The sequence below is a fragment of the Parasteatoda tepidariorum genome, chromosome 6, assembly GCF_043381705.1.
Source record: "Parasteatoda tepidariorum isolate YZ-2023 chromosome 6, CAS_Ptep_4.0, whole genome shotgun sequence".
Classification (NCBI taxonomy): domain Eukaryota; kingdom Metazoa; phylum Arthropoda; class Arachnida; order Araneae; family Theridiidae; genus Parasteatoda; species Parasteatoda tepidariorum.
The window spans coordinates 89,482,033-89,505,939 of NC_092209.1; the positions used below are offsets into that span (position 1 = coordinate 89,482,033).

The 23,907-nt window shown below is 23.9% G+C and overlaps 2 protein-coding genes across 2 annotated transcripts; one reads left to right on the forward strand and one right to left on the reverse strand.

Moving 5' to 3' along the window:
• Window positions 1-599: 599 nt before the first annotated feature.
• Window positions 600-2,803, reverse strand: LOC122271002 (tubulin polyglutamylase complex subunit 1-like). The gene has a single exon (XM_043050627.2). It carries the CDS (start codon window positions 2,650-2,652, stop codon window positions 1,969-1,971), a length of 684 nt encoding a protein of 227 aa, XP_042906561.1. The 5' UTR covers window positions 2,653-2,803; the 3' UTR covers window positions 600-1,968.
• Window positions 2,804-2,859: 56 nt separating this feature from the next.
• LOC107442565 (mitochondrial ribosomal protein L52) lies at window positions 2,860-19,408 on the forward strand. Its single transcript, XM_016056158.3, has 5 exons — window positions 2,860-3,003; window positions 4,866-4,953; window positions 5,476-5,543; window positions 14,225-14,289; window positions 19,188-19,408. The coding sequence occupies exons 1-5, from the start codon at window positions 2,964-2,966 to the stop codon at window positions 19,320-19,322; spliced, it is 396 nt and encodes a 131-aa protein (XP_015911644.1). The 5' UTR covers window positions 2,860-2,963; the 3' UTR covers window positions 19,323-19,408.
• The last annotated feature ends 4,499 nt before the right edge of the window (window positions 19,409-23,907 follow it).

Here is a 23,907-nt window from a genome sequence, read left to right on the forward strand (position 1 = left end):
TGAGTGCGAGATGTGCAATTCAAAATTTGCCAGTCAGAATAATATGGTATCAAAACATTGAGATTCTAAAAAATCCGTTTAAATTGCTACCCAAAAAAGGATGTGGATTCAATGTAGAATACCCACTGATCAAGTAGCTTGTGAAATTATCACTAACTGAAATGCATGATTCGGAATTGGGATTTTAAAAATCCTGTGGAAATCTACAGGGTGTTTATAAAGTCCTGGACCCATTTTGATGTTGAATAACTCATAAAATAATAAAGATAGATTAAAATTAATAACATAAATGGTTAGATAGACTCAAAAAGTTTCATGACCCTTGTCAATGAACTTCCACGTGTGCCCCCCCCCCTTCGTCGCACGGACAATATCAAGTTGATAGGCAATTTCACGCCAGGTAGCAAAATTATTGTAACACAGTTCCTTTTTCACAACATTGTGACAAAATTTCAAAAAGTTTGAAATAAGGTATCCTGTGGTTAAGGATATTAATCTGAATCATGCATTATAGTTTGTTAATTTCTAAAATATAAAATTTATTAAAAAGAACTTAAGAAGTGATTTGACATAAAACATTGAAATCAATAAAACAAGAATTCAATATTTAATGAAATTTTTAATAAAGATACACAATACTAATATACACTATCGTTACATTTAACTTGTACAGTGAAGCTTTTTTACAATAGCTGCTAAAAAATTATATTTTGACTAACTTTTATTATAAACTTAGTCCTTTAATTCATTTTGCTAAATTTAGTATTAGTTCTCCACATAATTTTTATCTATTAAATTTAAAAACAAAATAATTATCAAAATGTTTAGAATAGTTATGTAATTTTTAGCCAAATTTTTTAAAGATAACACTAGATGGAAGTAATTTTGTTTTTTGGCCTCTAACACAAACACTAGATCCTATAGAGATGTGTTGATTGAACTGGCCTTATAAAAAATACTAATATACTTAAAAAAAACATTGTTTTAAATATTTATATAGAAAGAAATATTTATCAAACTACATCCTATATTTATCTAAACAGTAAAAATTTTCCTAATGTATATTCTTACAGTAGTAATTCTAGATAGTAATTTACGGAATTGATAGAATATATATTAATGAATAAAGAAATAAAATCAAATCTAATATTTCAGTGACGAAAACTTATCACAGTCTATTTCTCTTCTTATCAAATTTAGCATATGTTTGCATTGCAACAATGTTGTTGCTACCAATAATGAATAAATAAATAAATAAAAAACAATGTTTAACATGCAAACAAAAATAATAAATAAATATATCTTAAATATTAAAATATAAAACAAGTGGTACTTTTCGGTTATCTGGGTGCAAGCAAAATATAGCTAAAGAATTTAAACTCCTGAACAAAATAGATGTTCACAAAAAATAAACAAATAAAATTTAAAAAAAAAAAAGAAAAGAATTGTTGAATTTCCATAAGCTTGGCTGAACAAAAAGTACCAAGTAAACATTGTGACCATAACTAAAATTTGTTACAGTAAATCAGTAGATGATTTACAACAAACATAACCACATATACAATTGACCAAAATAATTACATTTAATAATAGTGCTTCTGACTTGAATCTAGAAATTAATATAAATTTTTATAATAGAAATAATATACAAATGAGAAACATTTGAAATCTTTTTCTCAAAAAGTAACCACAATGATACAATTTATTTTTGTCACTTCTTCAATAAATTTTTCTATGAAGTATTTAACATTTTATTTTATCAGTTTGAAATTTTTTTTTAGCTACAGCTTTTCTAATTGGTGAATGATTTTACTGGTGGAAAGGCAGATAAAAAGTAGAATCATAGAATCTTTTTCCTAAATTTTTGGAAAAATCTTTTCAAACTGCTGAATGACTTCGTGCGTGGAATTGCAATAAAAAGGAGAATCGTAAAATCTTTTTAATTTAGAGTAACCTAAAAAAATAGATTTATTTAACTTTTGGTACTTCTCTTATAAAAATTTCTATCGCTTCTGCTACAAATGTATTTAACTTAACATAATCAGTAGGGGGAAGATTTTTGGGCAAAGCTTTTCGAATGGGTGAACTCATTTCTGATATCCCAAGAGTAAAGTTTGAGTTGCTGGCACTCTTTTTCAAAGCTTCGGTTAAACATTTAGTCATTTTCCGCAAAGCTTTTTTGCACAGAAAAGTGGGAGCTGAATCATGATTTTCGACACAAAGTTTCGTGAAGAGCAAATGAACTTCTTGTATAAATTGATTAAACAAAATAGAAGTCAAAACACCAGATCTGAATACATCAAACGATACGTATTCCGTACTCTGGCACTGCAAGTAGTGCAAAAAGTTTTCTTTTTGAAAAGCTGGAACATCGGCAATTAATTTAACCAATAAATCCGTGTAAATGTCCCCGGTAACACCGTCTTCATCGCTGTATTGGCTAATTATTGCATACGATTCCAATAAACGCTCTTCAATAGCAGGATGATATATGGTCATATCCTGAAGTAAATTAACAGCTTTCGCGACTAAATTAGTTTCGCATTCCATTTGAAAGTGAGACGCTAGAAATTTAATTGGATCTTTAGGTTTAATGTCAAGCAATGCTAATATTGCAGTTTGTAATGCTTTATCTAAATTATCGTCTTCCATCTTGGTAACTATCCGTCTAACTGTTAACTGGAAAATTAATCAAAATGAAAAACTTGTGCAACATGTGTGTTAGAGGAATACAAGAATAGTTTTCTAAATTAAGCTTTCCTTCATATTTCTATCAAATTCTAGAAAACTATCCAAAACGAAACTAATTAAATGCTGTCATGTTGCCATTTTATAAAAAAGTATGCAATTTTAAAACAAAGGCGACAAGCATACAGGAAAATAATTTAAGTTTATATATATATATTTTTTTTTAAAAAACAAAAAACTCTGACCGTAACTGCAAAAGGCATTAGTAAACAAACATGGCTGCTGTACTTCGAAATTGTATATTTTTTTGCCGCGGTATGAAATTTAATATTCATTATTCCTTTCAAGTTTTCCCCAATTGTAGCTAACAAAATTAATAGTGACACGGAGTAACAAATTGCGTTAGCTTTGTAATGCTAATAATATTAATATATTGATATTAACTACGTTCTTTAAAATTGTAATTTTTTCATGGTCAATTGTTTTAATTCTCTCATTACCTTGTCCTCTCTGCTTTTATCATAATTATTTTCTGGAATGTGTTGTAATTTTATATTTTTTAAAGGGTTTCGGTGGCATATGCGAATATTATGTGTATGATGATAATATTTATCTCTTTGAAAATAGGTTTGACTTGAATGAAGTAATTAAGTGAAAATTATTTTTAGTACGTATTAATATTGAAATGTTTTGATGCAAAAAAAGCAAAGTTTTTCTCGTCAAATAATCCTATTTCACTTGCGAAATTTTTTTTTGATATTAATTTAAGAAACGTCACAGCATTATTCCACTTCTGTGGGCTTTAAAAAAAAACTGTGCACCAACTATATTACCTATTACTACTATTTAGGTACTACTGCCGTCAATAGTAGTTTTACAATTTTTTTTGACCTCTGAAAGCAGTTTGGTAGGTTCTTGTGTGGCAATCATTTGTTTAGATATCTAAGTAGCAATTAAAATATACTCCAATAATCCTGTTTAGACTATCCTATTTTGAATATCTTTTGTATGGAAATTTTGTACCATTCAATATTGATGAATCAACATTCCAAATGTGTTTTTTACCAGAATTTTTTTTATTTTTAAAAATAGTATTTTAGCATATCGTAAAAATAATATTCTGCACTTGATAATGAAAATATATTTATTTTCAAATGTACCTATTTTTAAATACACAAATTGGAGACCTTTGTGCTAAAATACAAATTAAGGTAAACGTTAAAGAGCACAAAAATATTATTAAATGCAGACAGCTGTTTCGGATGCTCAAAGAGCAATCTGTTGCCCTTTGAGCATTCGAAACAGCTGTCTGCATTTAATAATATTTTTATGCTCTTTAACGTTGTTTACCTTAGTTTATACCTATTTTTGTTGTTCTTTTGTGTTGTATGTTTATTTCTAAATATAATGGAAAATTTGGAAAACTTTAGTTTAACTCTTAAAAAAGTACTGAAGACATCTATGGATTAAGTAATAATAAAAAAATAAAAGAATTGAATAATTATCCTTTTTAATTTTATGTATTGTTTATTTTTATTCCTTTTAGAATTTCATTATTTACATTCATTATTATTATTTTATTTAGGAATGGAATATGGACGTTAAATTTTTCTCTTTTATATTCTTATGCATTTTGAAACTCATTTTTAAACCACCAAGACAATTCTTTAGCATCTACCCTATTTCTAGACATTGACTTGTTTATTTCTTAGTTTGAGTTAACATTCTGTCTTTATTTCCAAAACTGGATCAATTTTGTGACATCAATGTGCATTTGAGCTATTGAAGAACCACTTCACTCAGTAGAATTTGGATTTTCTCTTATCTCTGAACACTTTTTTAATTATTTCGCTATTGAACCTTTCTAAATGTTTTGTCAGTTACATATTCTCAATTCTGAAGCTTCAGAAAAGTATTAGTTGATGTTCAACAGCACTTTTTTGTGTTATACACATTGAAGAACAACATTAATTAAAAAACAAAGTAAACTGAACAAAGTTACTGAAATATTAAAAAAAAAAAAAAAAATTCGTGAAACTCTTAGCATTTCAAAATGGTTGTGAATCATAAATTATTAATAATTCTCACCGCCACAAACTTGCAACCATAATAATATCTAATTTTTTAGAGTTATTATTTAGTGCTTCTGTTATTTATTTATAATTTTTAATTTTTAGGTGCATCCATACAAACTAAGTCTTTGTTGAGAAATTTCCATGTTTCCAATGGTTTATTATATCCTAAAGTTGGAGAATGGAGGATAAAGTAATTTTTTTATAAATTTTTTTTATTGTATATTATACTGAAGAATTCCTACTTAATTTTTGATATTTGTTCCAGTTTTTGTAATATACTTTTCATATTTTTGTAACATAAAAGAAAATGCTAATGGATTTTATACTGTTACAGTCAACCTTTCATTTAGCTATCATTGACAATGTTCAACATTCATTCATTAACAAATCATTGACAATGTTCAAATACTTGTTTATTAAAAAAATAAATCTATATTATATACTTTGTTTATTTCAACTACTTCTGCACAGTTGATTTTATTGCTTGCATATTTATTCTATGCGCAGAAAATTTTTTTTTTACTTAAAAAAATTGTTTAATTGTCTAAATAAAATTAATTAATAAAATAATTTAATTGTTTATCACTGATGTATGAACACTGATTGTTTATATTGGCTCTAATTTCATAACAAAATATAACTTTCTTTTTATATGTGTATCATATAGTAAAATGTTCGGAAAATAGATACACAAATTTATGTATAACTTTAGGCATGGAATTCCTGCCAAAGGAGCAGAATATGGTCCTCTAACTGATCTTCCTGATTGGTCTTATGCAGGTAATTATTTTTTTCTCTTACTACTTTCTAATTTTAAGTACACATTTTTTATTTTGCTGCAAAAGTGTTAAATGATGTTTTAATTTAAAAATTAAAACTTAAATATTATGAAAATTTGTAAATATATTAAGGGTAATAATGTTTTCATATTTTTTTAATGTTTTGTTGTGTGATATTTGGAGAAGCATTGAAGCTTTTCATTAGATGTGTCCCAGTTACATCTGTATTCTTCTATTAAATATTATAACAGTCGTTGAACAGCCGACCCAATTTTCGCGTACATTGGAATATACATAATATTAAGATTTTTGCACATTATTAATATTCTTTCAGTTTTTATCAAAACATTTATAAAGATGTATCAATGTTCTTTACTTAACATTATGATCATTATTAATTTTTTTTCTAATGTATTCTTGCACATTATTAATATTCTTTCAATTTTTATCAAAACATTTATAAATATGTATCAATGTTCTTTACATAACATTATGATCATTATTAATTTTTTTCTTAGGTATTCATGCACATTATTAATATTCTTTCAGTTTTTATCAAAACATTTATAAAGATGAATCAATGTTCTTTACGTAACATTATGATCATTATTTTTTTTTTCTTATGTATTCTTGCCCATTATTAATATTCTTTCAGTTTTTATCAAAACATTTATAAAGATGTATCAAGGTTCTTTACATAACATTATGATCATTATTAATTTTTTTTCTAAGGTATTCTTGCACATTATTAATATTCTTTCAGTTTTTATCAAAACATTTATAAAGAAGAATCAATGTTCTTTACATAACATTATGATCATTATTAATTTTTTTTTCTAATGTATTCTTGCGCATTATTAATATTCTTTCAGTTTTCATCAAAAGATTTATAAAGATGTATCAATATTCTTTACATAACATTATGATTATTATTAATTTTTTTTCTAATGTATTCTTGCACATTATTAATATTCTTTCAGTTTTTATCAAAACATTTATAAAAATGAGTCAATGTTCTTTAAATAACATTATGATCATTATTAATTTTTTTCTATTATATTCTTGCACATTATTAATATTCTTTCATATTAATTTTCATTAATTAATTTTATTAATTTTCATTTCATTATTAATATTATTTTTATCAAAATATTTATAAAAATGAACCAATGTTTTTTTACATAACATTATGATCAATATTAATTTTTTTCTAATGTATTCTTGCACTTTATTAATATTTTTTCAGTTTTTCTCAAAACATTTATAAAGATGAATCAATGTTCTTTACATAGCATTATGATCATTATTAATCTTTTTTCTAATGTATTCTTGCACATTAGTAATATTCTTTCAGTTTTTATCAAAACATTTATAAAGATGTATCAATGTTCTTTACATAACATTATGATCATTATTAATTTTTTTTTAATGTATTGCACATTATTTATATTTTTTCAGTTTTTATCGAAACATTTATGAAGATGTATCAATGTTCTTTACATAACATTATGATCACTATTAATTATTTTTCTAATGTATTCTTGCACATTATTAATATTCTTTCATATTAATTTTCATTAATTAATTTTATTATTAATATTATTTTAATCAAAACATTTATAAAAATTAACCAATGTTCTTTTCATAACATTATGATCAATATTAATTTTTTTTCTAATGTATTCTTGCACTTTATTAATATTCTTTCAGTTTTTATCAAAACATTTATAAAGATGAATCAATGTTCTTTAAGTAGCATTTTGATCATTATTAATTTTATTTCTAATGTATTCTTGCACATTATTAATATTCTTTCAGTTTTTTTCAAAACATTTATAAACATGAACCAATGTTCTTTACATAACATTATGATCATTATTAATTTTTTTTCTAATGTATTCTTGCACATTATTAATGTTCTTTCATATTAATTCTCATTTAATTTTATTAATTTTCATTTCATTATTAATATTGTTGTTTTCAAAACATTTATAAAAATGAACCAATGTTCTTTGCATAACATGATGATCATTATTAATTTTTTCTATTGTATTCTTGCACATTATTAATATTCTTGTAGTTTTTATAAAAACATTTATAAAAATGAACCAATATTCTTTACATAACATTATATCATTATTTTTTTCTCATGTATTCTTGCACATTATTAATATTCTTTCATATTAATTTTCATTATTTAATTTAAATAATTTTCATGTCATTATTAATATTTTTTTTTATCAAAACACTTATAAAAATGAACCAATGTTCTTTACATAACATTATGATGAATATTAATTTTTTTTAAAATGTATTCTTGTACTTTTTAAATATTTTTTCAGTTTTTATCAAAGCATATATAAAGATGAATCAATGTTCTTTACGTAGCATTTGAACATTATTAATTTTTTTTCTAATGTATTTTTGCACTTAATTAATATTTTTTCAGTTTTTATGGAAACATTTATAAAGATGAATCAATGTTCTTTACATAGCATTATGATCAATATTAATTTTTTTTCTAATGTATTCTTGCACTTTTTTAATATTTTTTCATTTTTTATCAAAGCATATATAACGATGAATCTATGTTCTTTATGTAGCATTTGATCATTATTAATTTTTTTTTCTAATGTATTCTTGCACATTATTAATATTCTTTCAGTTTTTATCAAAACATTTATAAAAATGAACCAATATTCTTTACATAACATTATATCATAATTTTTTTTCTCATGTATTCTTGTACATTATTAATATTCTTTAATATTAATTTTCATTATTTAATTTAATTAATTTTCATTTCATTATTAATGTTCTTTTTATCAAAACATTTATAAAATTGAACCAATGTTCTTTACATAGCATTATGATCATTATTAATTTTTTTTCTAATGTATTCTTCTAATGTATTTTTTTTTCTAATGTATTCACATTATCAATATTCTTTCAGTTTTTATCAAAACATTTATAAAGATGGATCAATGTTCCTTACGTAGCATTATGATCATTATAAATTTTTTTTCTAATGTATTCTTACACATTAATTATATTTTTTCAGTTTTTATCAAAACATTTATAAACATGAACCAATGTTCTTTACATAACATTATGATCATTATTAATTTTTTTTCTAATGTATTCTTGCACATTATTAATATTCTTTCATATTAATTTTCATTAATTGATTTTATTAATTTTCATTTCATTATTAATATTATTTTTATCAAAACATTTATAAAAATGAACCAATGTTCTTTACATAACATTATGATCAATATTAATGTTTTTTTTCTAATGTATTCTTGCATTTTTTTAATATTTTTTCAGTTTTTATCAAAGCATATATAACGATGAACCAATGTTCTTTACGTAGCATTTGGTCATTATTTTTTTTTTAATGTATTCTTGCACATTATTAATATCCTTTCAGTTTTTAACAAAACATTAATAAAGATGAATCAATGTTTTTGCATAGCATTATGATCATTTTTAATTTTTTTTCTAATGTATTATTGCACATTATTAATATTCTTTCAGTTTTTATCAAAACATTTATTGAACCAATATTCTTTAAATAACATTATATCATAATTTTTTTTTCTCATGTATTCTTGCTCATTATTAATATTTTTTCATATTAATTTTCATTATTTAATTTAATTAATTTTCATTTCATTATTAATGTTATTTTTATCAAAACATTTTTAAAATTGAACCAATGTTCTTTACATAGCATTATGATCATTATAAATTTTTTTTCTAATGTATTCTTCTAATGTATTTTTTTTTCTAATGTATTCACATTATCAATATTCTTTCAGTTTTTATCAAAACATTTATAAAGATGGATCAATGTTCTTTACGTAGCATTATGATCATTATTAATTTTTTTTTCTAATGTATTCTTGCACATTATTAATATTCTTTCAGTTTTCATAAAAACATTTATAAAAATGAACCAATATTCTTTACCTAACATTATGATCACTATTTTAATTTCTCATTCACATTATTAATATTCTTTCATATTAATTTTCATTATTTAATTTTATTAATTTTCATTTCGTTATTAATATTGTTATCAAAACATTTATAAAAATGAACCAATGTTCTTTGCATGACATTATGATCAATATTAATTTTTTTTCTAATGTATTCTTGCACATTATTAATATTTTTTCAGTTTTTATCAAAACGTTTCTCAAGATGAATCAATGTTCTTTACATAACATAATGATCGTTATTAATTTTTTTCTAAAGTATTCTTGCTCATTATTAATATTCTTTCAGTTTTTAAAAACATTTATAAACATGAGCCAATGTTCTTTACATAACATTATGATCAATATTAATTTTTTTTTCTAATGTATTCTTGCACTTTTTTAATATCTTTTTAGTTTTTTTCAAAGGATATATAAGGATGAAACAATGTTCTTTACGTAGCATTTGATCATTATTAATTTTTTTTCTAATGTATTCTTGCACATTATTAATATTCTTTCAGTTTTTATCAACACATTTATAAAAAGGAACCAATATTCTTTACATAACATTATGATCACTATTTTAATTTCTCATTCACATTATTAATATGCTTTCATATTAATTTTCATTATTTAATTTTATTAATTTTCATTTCATTATTATTATTATTTTTATCAAATCATTTATAAAAATGAACCAATGCTCTTTACATAACATTATGATCATTTTTAATTTTTTTCTAATGTATTCTTGCACGTTAATTATATTTTTTCAGTTTTTATCAAAACATTTATAAAGATGAATCAATGTTCTTTACTTAACATTATGATCATTATAAATTTTTTCTAATGTATTGTTGCACATTAATTATATTTTTTCTATCAAAACATTTATAAAAATGAGCCGATGTTCTTTACATAACATTATGATCAATATTAATGTTTTTTTTCTAATGTATTCTTGCATTTTTTAAATATTTTTTCAGTTTTTATCAAAGCATATATAACGATGAACCAATGTTCTTTACGTAGCATTTGATCATTATTTTTTTTTTAATGTATTCTTGCACATTATTAATATCCTTTCAGTTTTTATCAAAACATTTATAAAGATGAATCAATGTTTTTGCATAGCATTATGATCATTTTTAATTTTTTTTCTAATGTATTCTTGCACATTAATTATATTTTTTAAATTTTTATCAAAACATTTAAAAAGATAAACCAATATTCTTTACATAACATTATGATCACTATTTTAATTTCTCATTCACATTATTAATATTCTTTCATATTAATTTTCATTATTTAATTTTATGAATTTTCATTTCATTATTAATATTATTTTTATCAAAACATTTATAAAAATGAACCAATGTTTTTTACGTAACATTATGATCAATATAAAATTTTTTTCTAATGTTTTTATGCACTTATTAATATTTTTTCAGTTTTTATCAAAACATTTATAAAGTTGAATCAATGTTCTTCACATAGCATTATAATCATTATTAATTTTTTTTCTAATGTATTCTTTTACATTATTAATATTCTTTCATATTAATTTTCATTATTTAATTTTATTGATTTTCATTTCATTATTAGTATTATTTTCATCAAAACATTTATAAAAGTGAACCAATGTTCTTTACGTAACATTATGATCAATATTAATTTTTTTTCTAATGTATTCTTGCACATTAATTATATTTTTTCAATTTTTATCAAAACATTTATAAAGATGAATCAATGTTCTTTATGTAGCATTATGATCATTATAAATTTTTTTCTAATGTATTCTTGCACATTAATTATATTCTTTCAGTTTTTGAAAACATTTATAAACATGAATCAATGTTCTTTGCATAGCATTATGATCATGATTAATTTTTTTTCTAACGTATTCTTGCACATTAATTATATTTTTTAAGTTTTTATCAAAGGTTATATAGCGATGAATCAATGTTCTTTACGTAGCATTTGATCATTATTAATTTTTTTCTAATGTATTCTTGCACATTATTAATATTCTTTCATATTAATTTTCATTAATTAATTTTATTAATTTTCATTTCATTATTAATATTATTTTATCAAAACATTTATAAAAATGAACCAATGTTCTTTACATAACATCATGATCAATATTAATTTTTTTTTTAATATTCTTTCATATTAATTTTCATTTCATTATTAATATTATTTTATCAAAACATTTATAAAAATGAACCAATGTTCTTTACATAACATTATGATCAATATTAATTTTTTTTTTCTAATGTATTCTTGCATTTTTTTAATATTTTTTCAGTTTTTATCAAAACATTTATAAAGATGAATCAATGTTCTTTACATAACATTATATCATTTTTTTTTCATGTATTCTTGCACATTATCAATATTCTTTCATATTAATTTTCATTAATCAATTTTCATTTCATTATTAATATTTTTATCAAAACATTTATAAAAATGTACCAATGTTCTTTACATAACATTATGATCAATATAAATTTTTTTTTCTAATGTATTCTTGCACATTAATTATATTTTTTCAGTTTTTATCGAAACATTTATAAAAATGAACCAATGTTCTTTACATAGCATTTGATCATTATTAAATTTTTTTTTCTAATGTATTCTTGCACATTATTAATATTCTTTCAGTTTTTATCAAAGCATTTATAAAAATGTATCCATGTTCTTTACATAGCATTATGATTATTATGAATTTTTTTTCTAATGTATTCTTGCACATTATTAATATTCCTTCAGTTTTTAAAAACATTTATAAACATGAATCAATGTTCTTTACTTAGTGTTATGATCATTATAAATTTTTTTCTAATGTATTCTTGCACATTAATTATATTTTTTCAGTTTTTATCAAAACATTTATAAACATGAACCAATATTCTTTGCATAACATTATGATCACTATTTTAATACCTCATTCACATTATTAATATGCTTTCATATTAATTTTCATTATTTAATTTTATTAATTTTCATTTCATTATTAATATTATTTTTATCAAAACATTTATAAAAGTGAACCAATGTTCTTTGCGTAACAATAAAAATTTTTTTTCTAATGTTTTTATGCTCTTTATTAATAATTTTTCAGTTTTTATCAAAACATTTATAAAGATGAATCAATGTTCTTTACATAGCATTATGATCATTATTAATTTTTTTCTAATGTATTCTTGCGCATTATTAATATTCCTTCATATTAATTTTATTAATTTTCATTTCATTATTATTATTATTTTTATCAAAACATTTATAAAAATGAACCAATGTTCTTTACATAACATTATGATCAATAAAATTATTTTTTTTCTAATGTATTCTTGCACTTTAATATTTTTTCAGTTTTTATCAAAGCATATATAACGATGAATCAATGTTCTTTACGTAGCATTTGATCATTATTAATTTTTTTTCTAATGTATTCTTGCACATTATTAATATTCTTTCAGTTTTTATCAACACATTAATAAAGATGTATCAATGTTCTTTACATAACATTATGATCATTATTAATTTTTTTCTGATGTATTCTTGCACATTATTAATATTCTTTCAGTTTTCATAAAAACATTTATAAAATGAACCAATATTCTTTACATAACATTATGATCACTATTTTAATTTCTCATTCACATTATTAATATGCTTTCATATTAATTTTCATTATTTAATTTTATTAATTTTCATTTCATTATTAATATTATTTTTATCAAAACATTTATAAAAGTGAACCAATGTTCTTTGCGTAACAATAAAAATTTTTTTTCTAATGTTTTTATGCTCTTTATTAATAATTTTTCAGTTTTTATCAAAACATTTATAAAGATGAATCAATGTTCTTTACATAGCATTATGATCATTATTAATTTTTTTCTAATGTATTCTTGCGCATTATTAATATTCCTTCATATTAATTTTATTAATTTTCATTTCATTATTATTATTATTTTTATCAAAACATTTATAAAAATGAACCAATGTTCTTTACATAACATTATGATCAATATTAATTTTTTTTTCTAATGTATTCTTGCACTTTTTAATATTTTTTCAGTTTTTATCAAAGCATATATAAGGATTAATCAATGTTCTTTACGTAGCATTTGATCATTATTAATTTTTTTTCTAATTTATTCTTGCACATTATTAATATTCTTTCAGTTTTTATCCAAACATTTATAAAGATGTATCAATGTTCTTTATGTAACATTATGATCATTATTAATTTTTTTCTAATGTATTCCTGCACATTATTAATATTCTTTCAGTTTTCATAAAAACATTTATAAAAATTAACCAATATTCTTTACATAACATTATGATCACTATTTTAATTTCTCATTCACATCATTAATATTCTTTCATATTAATTTTCATTAATTAATTTTATTAATTTTCATTTCATTATTATTATTTTTATCAAAACATTTATAAAAATGAACCAATGTTCTTTATGTAACATTATGATCAATATAAATTTTTATTCTAATGTATTCTTGCTCTTTATTAATATTTTTTCAGTTTTTAGGGGTATAAAGCAAAATAACCACAGACAGGATACTCTTGTTTAAATACGGTCAAATTTAACTTTGTAAGAAATGTGTTTAAAAAAAAATACTCTGAATAGTTGCGGATTCTTAAATATTTTGATCTCTTTTAGATGGTAGACCTGCTCCTTTGTCTGAAGGACAGAAAAGAAAAATTAGGCTCAATAAAGAATACTGCGTAAGTGTTTATTAAAGCAAATAAAAATGTTTTGACTAATTCATAAAATATTTCTGTAATATTTTAATTGAAATGTATGTCCCTTGTATTAGATTTTCAGTTTTTAGGATGTAAGTTTTTCAAATTTCAGCTGTCAAAATGCAGTTGTTGCATTGTGTCTTGTTAAAGTACTGTGCTATGCTGATTAAACTAAAGCATAGTTTTTCAGAATTGTAGAGAAAAATTTCTTTATAATTTAAATATTTCTTCTTCTTATCAATCATATATATATATATATATTCATATATATAGCATAATAAATAAATATAAAAAGGAAAAAAAAACACGAAGGAAATTAAGAAAAACAATAAGTTTTATTTTCTGCGCATAAGCTGCAAGTAAATAGAACTCATAAAATAAGTTCAAAATGTAGCGAAAACATGGAATTTTTTTATTTTATGTTTATTTATCTTTTTAAAATAATTGTCTTGTCTTTTTTCATTATTCCGTAATTTTTTTCCATGTTTTCTCGACATTTTGAGCTTATATATGCATACATATATTTATTTCAAAAACGAGGGCTGTTCTTTAGGTAAGGGCCATTTGAAAATAAGATTCAAATGAAAGAAAATTTTCATGAAGCAAATATATTTTTTCATTCTTTGTATGCTTCTTTTTTCCCCAAAGTAGTTACCGAGTTTGCTTAAACGCTTATCATACTTTACAACTATATTCAGAACACCCTCTTCTTAGTAACTTAAGTAACTAGAGGGCTTGACCGCTTTCACGTTCTTGTCATCGTTGTACTGGTCGCAGCCAAAATGAAATTCGAAGCATTGGAAAAGCTAAAAATCACTTTGCGAAATGTCTGGGTGGTATAGAGGGGTGGTTCAAAACTTCCCAGCCAAAAGAGTCCCATAACGCTCGGGACTGAGCTGTGGAGAGAGTAATTGTCCGGGAGTTGCAAAAATTCCCGTCAGCATGCCAGTCGGAAACTTCGTAAACATCACAAATCTGCCGGTGAATGTAGGCAGCAGACAAGTTTTTTTTATGCAAAAAATGCATCCTTGATCATATCTCATATGTGGTGAGCAATTTGTTCAATTTGAATGTTTTAAAGACAGAACTGTCTTACAAGTTACATACACAGCTGTAACTTAGCACAGTTGTTCCCAAGCATTGCCAGGACACGACGCAAGCACTTGCTGTGACACACGCATTACCTATTGTACACAACAAAATAGCCTTTGCTTAAAAACAGTCTCTGTATATACATTTAAAAAGAAAAGAGTTGCTTTATCTTATTCAGAATTACTGTTTCGATTTTTTTGACGTGACTGTATAGTTTATTTGTCTTATTATTTCTTATTTCTGCATATTTTATTATGTACTATTCTTCCCCCCAATTATAAAATCTCTATTTTTGCAGGAAACAAAGAAAACAAATTTTTATATCTTTAAATGGTGATTAAAGCTAATGTAAATTTCACTGAATTAGATTTAGACTTTTTGATGTCATAAAAGGTGTATATATATATATTTTTTGGATTGATTCAGAAGTGCGACAAAAATGCTTTTAGAAAAAATTTGGTGCCAGGTTCTTTTATTTTTATCAGGGCTCTTAATTGCTGCCAACTATTATTAAGTGAAATTTGTATGAATTTTGATGCTGTTAACTTAAGAATATTTTAACAGCGATCAATTCATGAATCCTGATGTTGCAACACAATGACCTAAAGCAATAAATGATCTCTGAGTTTTAAACCTCCTTCTAATAATAATAGTCATAGTTAGAAAACATTTTACTCTTACAATTAACTACTTATCTTTTACATTTTTTAAAAGTTTTAAGGTACATAAAATTTTTTTAAAGGTATATTTTTTGATTTCCAATTTTTTTTTTCTCCATGTAGTTTGAAGATATATAAATATTTTTTATTTCATTCTATTTAAAATTTTTTACTACAAATGTTTGTTTTATGTGTTGAGAGAATTGATTTAATATTAATTTAATTCTATTTAAAATTTGAAATTACAAATGTTTGTTTTCTGTGTCGAGAAAATTGATTTAATATTATTTATTTGATTCTATTTGATGTTACAAATGCCGTTTGTTTTCTGTGTTGAGAGAACTGATGTTGCTAAAATATTATTCACAATGAAAAATTGTTCACTTATAATATCTATTTCTTGTCACTTTAAGAACATTTTAAAAGAAATTAAATAATTATTGAATTTGACTGTAAAAATATATAATTTAAATTAACAAACATAAAAATTTTATAGTTTTGGCACTAAATTTATAGTTTTGCACTTTATTTAAGGTGTCTGTTTTGTTCTCAAATTTAAACATTAGTTTAATTTTATTTTTTTTTGTATAGTTTTAATACATTTCAAAACTGATGTTATGTTCTCTTTGAAATAACATCAATATTTCACGATTGTACTTTCACATCTGACCAAAGATATCAATTATCTGTTATGCATAATGGCTGGATAAAGATGATTCTAATATATGTTCTTAAACATAATAATATGAGGCAAAAGTGAGAGCATTTTTATTGAATGCTTTGGATTCTTGTTATTCAATTTCAAATTGTCTAGAACAGGGGTGGCGAACCTTTATACACCAACGTGCCATTTTTACTAAAATATTGCTTAATGATATCGTAGACGTGCCGTCAAATAGTTTTAAGTTCGTGATTATTGGTAAAATAATAATACTAAATACTATCAACTTAAAACTCTTTATTTACATTGGAAGAAAAATACCAATTGCAATGTTTCAGTTATAAATACATTTACATTTTGCAATGTCTCAGGTATAATTCAACTTAAAGTAACATCAGTGTGACTTCTGTTGCTGCAGATTAGACGACAAATAACTTATATTAGGTTGTAAGATGTTAGTTTTAGCAAGACTGCTAATTTGTTTTGCTAGTTACTTATTGTTAACTTATTTTTATGGTTATTAATTGTTTTTTAGCATTAATTGTTAATTTTTTTATTAATAATTATATATTATTTTGTTTGTTTTAGTTAATTTTAATTTAATTGTTACATACAAGTAACATTGAAGTAACATTGTTACATTGTTACTTCATAGTGTAATAACATTTGTGTAATAACAATTCATAGTTCAATAACAATTGCAATCGGTTGCGTGCCCAAAATATTGTGTCACGTGCCATAAATGGCACGCGTGCCATTGGTTCGCCATCCCTGGTCTAGAACTTTGACTGTTAGACCAAGGAGCTAATAATTTATGTAATTTCTCCACAAATCAATGCTTGTCATTCAATTCACAACCTGCATATATTATTGGTAATTTTTCTTTTATTTTCCACTGTGAGTCCTGAACAAAATTTGTCATGAAATGTCATAATTTTAACTATTTTTGTCGAAAAAAATCGTGAAAAGTCATGGATTTAGGTCGCCCAAAAATCTAATTTTTAAAATGAAATTTGCCCCCCCCCCCCCAATTGCATAGTGTTATGAATATCTGAATTTGTAACAAAATCCCCTCTCAAAGTCATATTTTATTAAAATATAAAATGTTTTTATCATTTTCTTTAAAAGTTATGGTTTTCTTTCAAATAATGAAAGCAAAAACATTTCTAGAGCGAATTAATTATCTTTTAAACTTCTGTGATTTCAGAATTTTTATTATTTATTTTTTTATTTTATCAATTTAAAATTTTAACTGAAGCAAGCCAGTCATTGGCAGATTTTTTTTATTCCGAAATGAGAACAGAAAATTCCGGAGCATTTCTTTCCTTTCAGATGAACAAGAAAAAGTATCTTTAGACTATAATTCTACTGAAAAAATATTTTTTCACTTTTGTATTTTTTTCACTTATTTTATTGCTTTAACTCTTTCTATACTCTGTTTTAAATTTAAAATCTGTAAATATGAGAATGAAGAGTATAACAGTTTTGGTTATACTTATCATTTCAATTAATGTTATTATGATGCTTTCTAAATTTATTGTTCTGTTTTTGTCGGAAGAAAATAGTAACTTTTGTAATAGTAAAAAGTTCTTGGAATGTCATGAAAAGTCACGAATTTGAGAATCTAAAATGTAGTAGATACCCTGCATATATCTGCGTTAAAGCAAATTCAATACCTAGGAAATTGTATATCCTTTCATGTGCTGTTACTTCTGTCCAATTTTTCTTTGTAACCAGCTAAATTTTTCCTAATTTCATGTGTCATAAATGATTGAATCTCACAAAGTTAAAACTTTTTTTGTACCTAAATGTTCTAGTAAATGCTTGTTCCGAAAGATCCACTTTTCCAAAATGAGATTTTTTTGTTACCATGTCAATTTTCGCTATGTATTATGCAAAAGCGCGCTTTTCACATTGTTCTATTCAACATTTTCACAATTCATTTTGGCGTACTGTCTGTCCATAGCGTATGAAAGCGCCAATCATCTTACATTGCTTAAATACTTACGAGTCCATTTGTGCGTCGACTGAGCTGACATCGGTGATTTTGCAAGATATTCTCAATTTCAGACTTCATTTTCCACCCTCTGATATCCAACCAAAAGTCATCATTTATTACGAATCATTATACTCGTTCACTTTATTACGGAATATAATCAAGAAAAAAGTTTTTTTGTCAGAGTCTAGTTATTTTCTCATGATGATCTAAATTCTTCGAAAATTATGTTGCATTTTGTTAGTGTATATAGTGCTTAAAAGTTTTTTTTGAGTACTTGAAAGGTGCTTATTTTTTGTTGAAAGATTTGGCTATGCACCCTGTTGCCAAATATCCTGATTAATTAAATAATGTGCTTAATTTTCATTTTGCTATGTTTTTTTTTCTTTGAATGTTATAGCAGCTTCCTATATTTTGTTAATAGTAATAAATTGACATTTGCTGTTGCTCTTAGTAGTTTAATTTTTTTCAGGAACAAATTATAAAACTCTCTAAAGAAGTTGATGAGGTGAATGAGCTTAATATGGAGAAAGCTTTAAAAGAAGAATCATTGAGGCAAAAGGCTATCAAAAATAGATTAAAGCAAAAAGGAGATCCTGTTGATTAACAGAAATTTAGTGTAACGTTTATGTAGTGTTGTGAATGGTAGTTGTTGTATCAAATTTGTTAATTAAATCTTAATCAATTTTGTTATTAGTATTTTTTTAATATGTTGACTTTTTTCTTTTTTTGCAATATATTAAAATGGAGTAAAGTTATGGTTTATACAGCCGCGCATCTGGAAAGTCTTGAAAATCATGGAAAGTCACGAATTTCGGTATTGAACAAAATTTGTCATGATTTTAACTATTTTTTTTTAAAAAAAAAAATCATGAAAAGTCATGGATTTAGGTTGCTGAAAAATTTTATTTTTAAAATGAATCTCTCTCCCCCCCCAATTCCAGGGTGTTCCAAATATCTGAATTTGTTACAAAATCCCCTCTCAGAGTCATATTTTATTAAAATATAAAATGTTTTTATTATGTTCTTTAAAAATTATGGTGTTCTTTTGAAAAATGAAAGAAAAAACATTTGAATTATCTCTTAAACTTCTGTGATTTCAGAATTTTTGTTATTATAAATTTCTTTTTTATTTTATCAATTTAAAATTCTAGCTGAAGCAAGCCAGTCATTGGCAAAATTTTTTTATTCCGAAATTAGAATAGAAAATTCTGGAATATTTCTGTCCTTTCTGATGAACAAGAAAAGTATCTTAAGAATATAATTCTGGAGAAAAAAATTATTTGCTTAGCTATTATTTTTTTAGCTATTTTATTGCTTCAACTCTTTCTTTACTCTGTTTTTTAATTTTAAAATCAATAAATCTGCAGATGCAGAGTATAACAGTTTTGGTTATACCTATAATTTCAGTTAATGTTATTATAATGCTTTTAAAATTTATTATTCTGTTTTTGTCGGAGAAAATATAATTTATTTTAAATAGTGGTGTGGGGTCATTGTTTAGGACAGGTTTTGGCTCTGGTCAGCAAGAGAAAAGGAATATTTTTCTTTGGTCTATTGTGTTAGCCCTAGAGCGAAGAGAAGCTACCCTCCCTGAATTGCTCTGTTCTTGTTTCAATGGCAGCAGACGGCCTCAAACTTTGTGGAGAGGGAGTTCTTACCCTAGACAAACTATACTTAACTTTGCAGTGAAAGAAATACAAAATTAAAATATCAGAATCTTCATGAGTCGTCAACTAGTTGTATTTCGAAGGCCTGGGAACTGAAGTGATTATTTAACATTAAATTTAATGCTTAGTGGTTCTCATTTTATTGACCCATTGAAAGGCTGAGTCAACTTTGCCTGGCGCTAGGATCAAACCCATGACCTGTGGCACGAGAGTGGGAAGTGCTACCAGGCGTTAATATTAAATACTACAAGCTCATAAAAATATATTATGTTAAAAGAAAAAAATAGAATTTTCAAATGGAAGTATTGATACTGACCCTGTGGGGCAGAATTTTTTCGAGCTATCTGCGACATACCTCTCTGGCACTAATATTTTTCTACAAAGCACTTTTAATAATAGCAAACATATATGTTACTAAATTAAAATAACAAAAGCGCTGTGTTTACAACAAAAAAACTATAAATTGTTTTTTTAATTGAACATGTAATAATTTTTTATTCTAATATTATGGGTGATATCCTTGCATTTTATTTTTTTTTGTGGGGGGGGGACGCACAAATTATTTCCTCCTTTGCATCTTGTAAATAATCATCATAATAAAAAATCATGAAATCCGTAACAGTAATTACTGAAAGAAAGATTGATAATGAAATCACACGAATTGGATTCTTCAAATGCTTGTTTTGTTTCGAGGTTAGGTTGATGTAATAAATAATATTGTATAAAAAAAGTTGGATTTAAAAACTATGGAGAAATCAGTAGCAATAACTGCCAAAATTTCGATAGAATTATTGTCTTAAAAAGTAAATGCTCAAATGCACGATTCGAATTTTCCTTATTGTTTGAAATATATCAGGATATTTAAAAAACGATAAATGTGAAATTTTTTCCATGTGAAAATCGATATCAACAACTTCCAAAAATACAGATTTAAATATTACCTGTAAATTTCTGTAGAAAAGAAAAGTAAAATGTTCTTTTTTTAATTGAAAAATCTCTCTGCAAGAACTCTGTAATGTTCTGCGACGATGACACCGTGTCACTGCGATTCTGCCACGGAGGTACTGGTACAATCAGAAAAAAGTAGAATTTTTTCAAAATCTAAGTTTTGGGGAAGGTTATTAAAATCATCAAAAAGATCTGAATTCATTGAATTGTTTAAGGGCTCTTAAAAAGAACTTTTCCTTTTTGTTTTAAATTTTTTCTACAGACTGTCAGTTTCTTAAATTGTTTTTTTGCTTTTGGGATACTTGAGTTTTTAAGTTGCTAACATGCTGTAACTGTTTGCTTTCATGATTTTTGTTGATGTTTTTTTTTCTAAACTTATTAAAAAATATATGCAACTCGCATTTTTTCCTTTTTGAAACATTACAAATTTGTTGAAATAATCGTTATAGGAAGAAAAAAAAAATTCCTTATTGAACCTATTTTAATCCATTTTTTAAAACTAACTTAAATTAAAATTTAAAAGTCTTATTGTGATGCCACAACAGGCATTACATATGTCCTAGCTTTTAAAATTTCTTCAATTTATTAAACTTATTTTTTTAATCATTCTTAACCGAATTTTAATTAAATTAAATCAGTTATTTAATTTTTGTTACAATTTATAAAAAAGCAAGGATAAAAATATTTTATCTTTTTCTTATCAATCAATATAACGGCTAACTTTTTATTTCAATACTTAATGTAAGACTCATTAATTCACTGGCACGACTAAATCGAAAATAAATATCTATTTGTAACTTTTTAACTCTTTATTTCTTACCACAAAAATTTTTCAATTACATAGTTAAACTAATTCTCACGGTCTTTTTAAACATTCGCTTTCGCCAAATTATTTTCATTGTTGGCTTTGTTTTTGGCTATGTTATCTTTCAATAACTCACCAACCATGGATCTCTTCCCATGCTCCTAACTATCCGTTGGGAACAATTCAATCGCTTTTTAATTTGGCTTATGTTTAGGTTGGTCATGGGGGATTTATCACCCTTGGATTTTTCTTATTAATATTATTATACAAAATTTATTATTTAACTTAGAAAGTCTTATTATTGATAAAATATAATTTTGTATCTCGAGCTCTACAAATACTAAATAAAAATTTTATTATAATTATGATCCAGTTTTCATCTTTAACTGTCATTTTCATTATCCTGTTTTCATCACAATCTTCAAATAGTCAATTATACCATACGACTCCATACATATTTTCGTCAAAAGTGTTTTTTTTTTTCTCCAGATAATAAAATACCACATATAAAATATAACTTATTTTATTTAAGAAATTTTATATAATAAACTCTAAAAAAAGAAAAAAAAACAACATTCTTAAGTTTTTTTATGAAATAAATAAATAGTTACACAACATATACCAAATTTTTATACCGTACAACTGAAAATGTAATAACATAAATGTAGAAACAATAATTTTCTAGACCTGAATGACTTTTTTTTTAAGAATAATAGTTTACTACACATGAATCTATTGCTTATACATTGATTGCAGAGAATGAGTGTGTGATACTTAATGATAATCTTTACATTCATTTGATTCATGAGAACATTGACTCTACAAAATTTATTGCTTTCTATAGAAGTAGGGTAAAATTGTTGTTTTAAAAACACTGCACAACATTTATGAGGAAGAATTAAATGAAAATTTAAACATTAATTAGAAAATGACGTAATAGGAATAACTATCTTTATTTTCTTAGTTGTTTTTTTAAAGAAAATTTAAGCATTTAAAGGGCTTAGATTCAAAAGTACAAACTTATGTCCTATGTTTAATTGAAAAAGAATTTTTTTTTCGTTCAAAAATTTCTAAATGTTCATAGACATTTTTGAATTTAAACTCTTTATTCTGTTTATTGTATTTTCTATGAATTATTATTGTATTGTACTATTATTGTTTAATGTATATTAAATTTTATTCTATTTATAAGTTTATTAACATGAAAAGTGTTCATAGATATTTTTGAATTTAACTTCTCTATTTACTGACTGTTTATTGTATTTTCTTACAGTTATGAAAAATTTGATAATGATAGGGACTTAGATAAAAAATGACTTGGTTAATGGTCAATTTTTTTTTAACACAAACACTTCTTTTTATGGAAGCTCAGTTGAACTAAAGTTAATGCTTTTGCAAATGAGTTTTTTGGAAAAGTTTATTTCTAATTAATTTCTATTTTTATGTTTCTGTCTAAGGCACCACTAGCTAAAAGGCCAGTTTAAATTCATTTTTTCCATCCTTTGATTAAATAGTTTTCATTTTAACTATTTTTCCTGTTCAGTTGTTAAATGATTCAGTTTTTTTAATAGCTATGAAAAATTTATTATTTACATCTAATAATTTTCTCTTAAAATATTTAGATCACACCTCACTATGTTTAAGAATTACATTTAATTATTCCTCATACTTTAATAAAACGTACATGGCAAAATTAAAAAGATCTCACAACCCTGAAATGAAAGAGCACTTTAATGTAATGTGTCATTTTAACTGAATTATTAATTAAA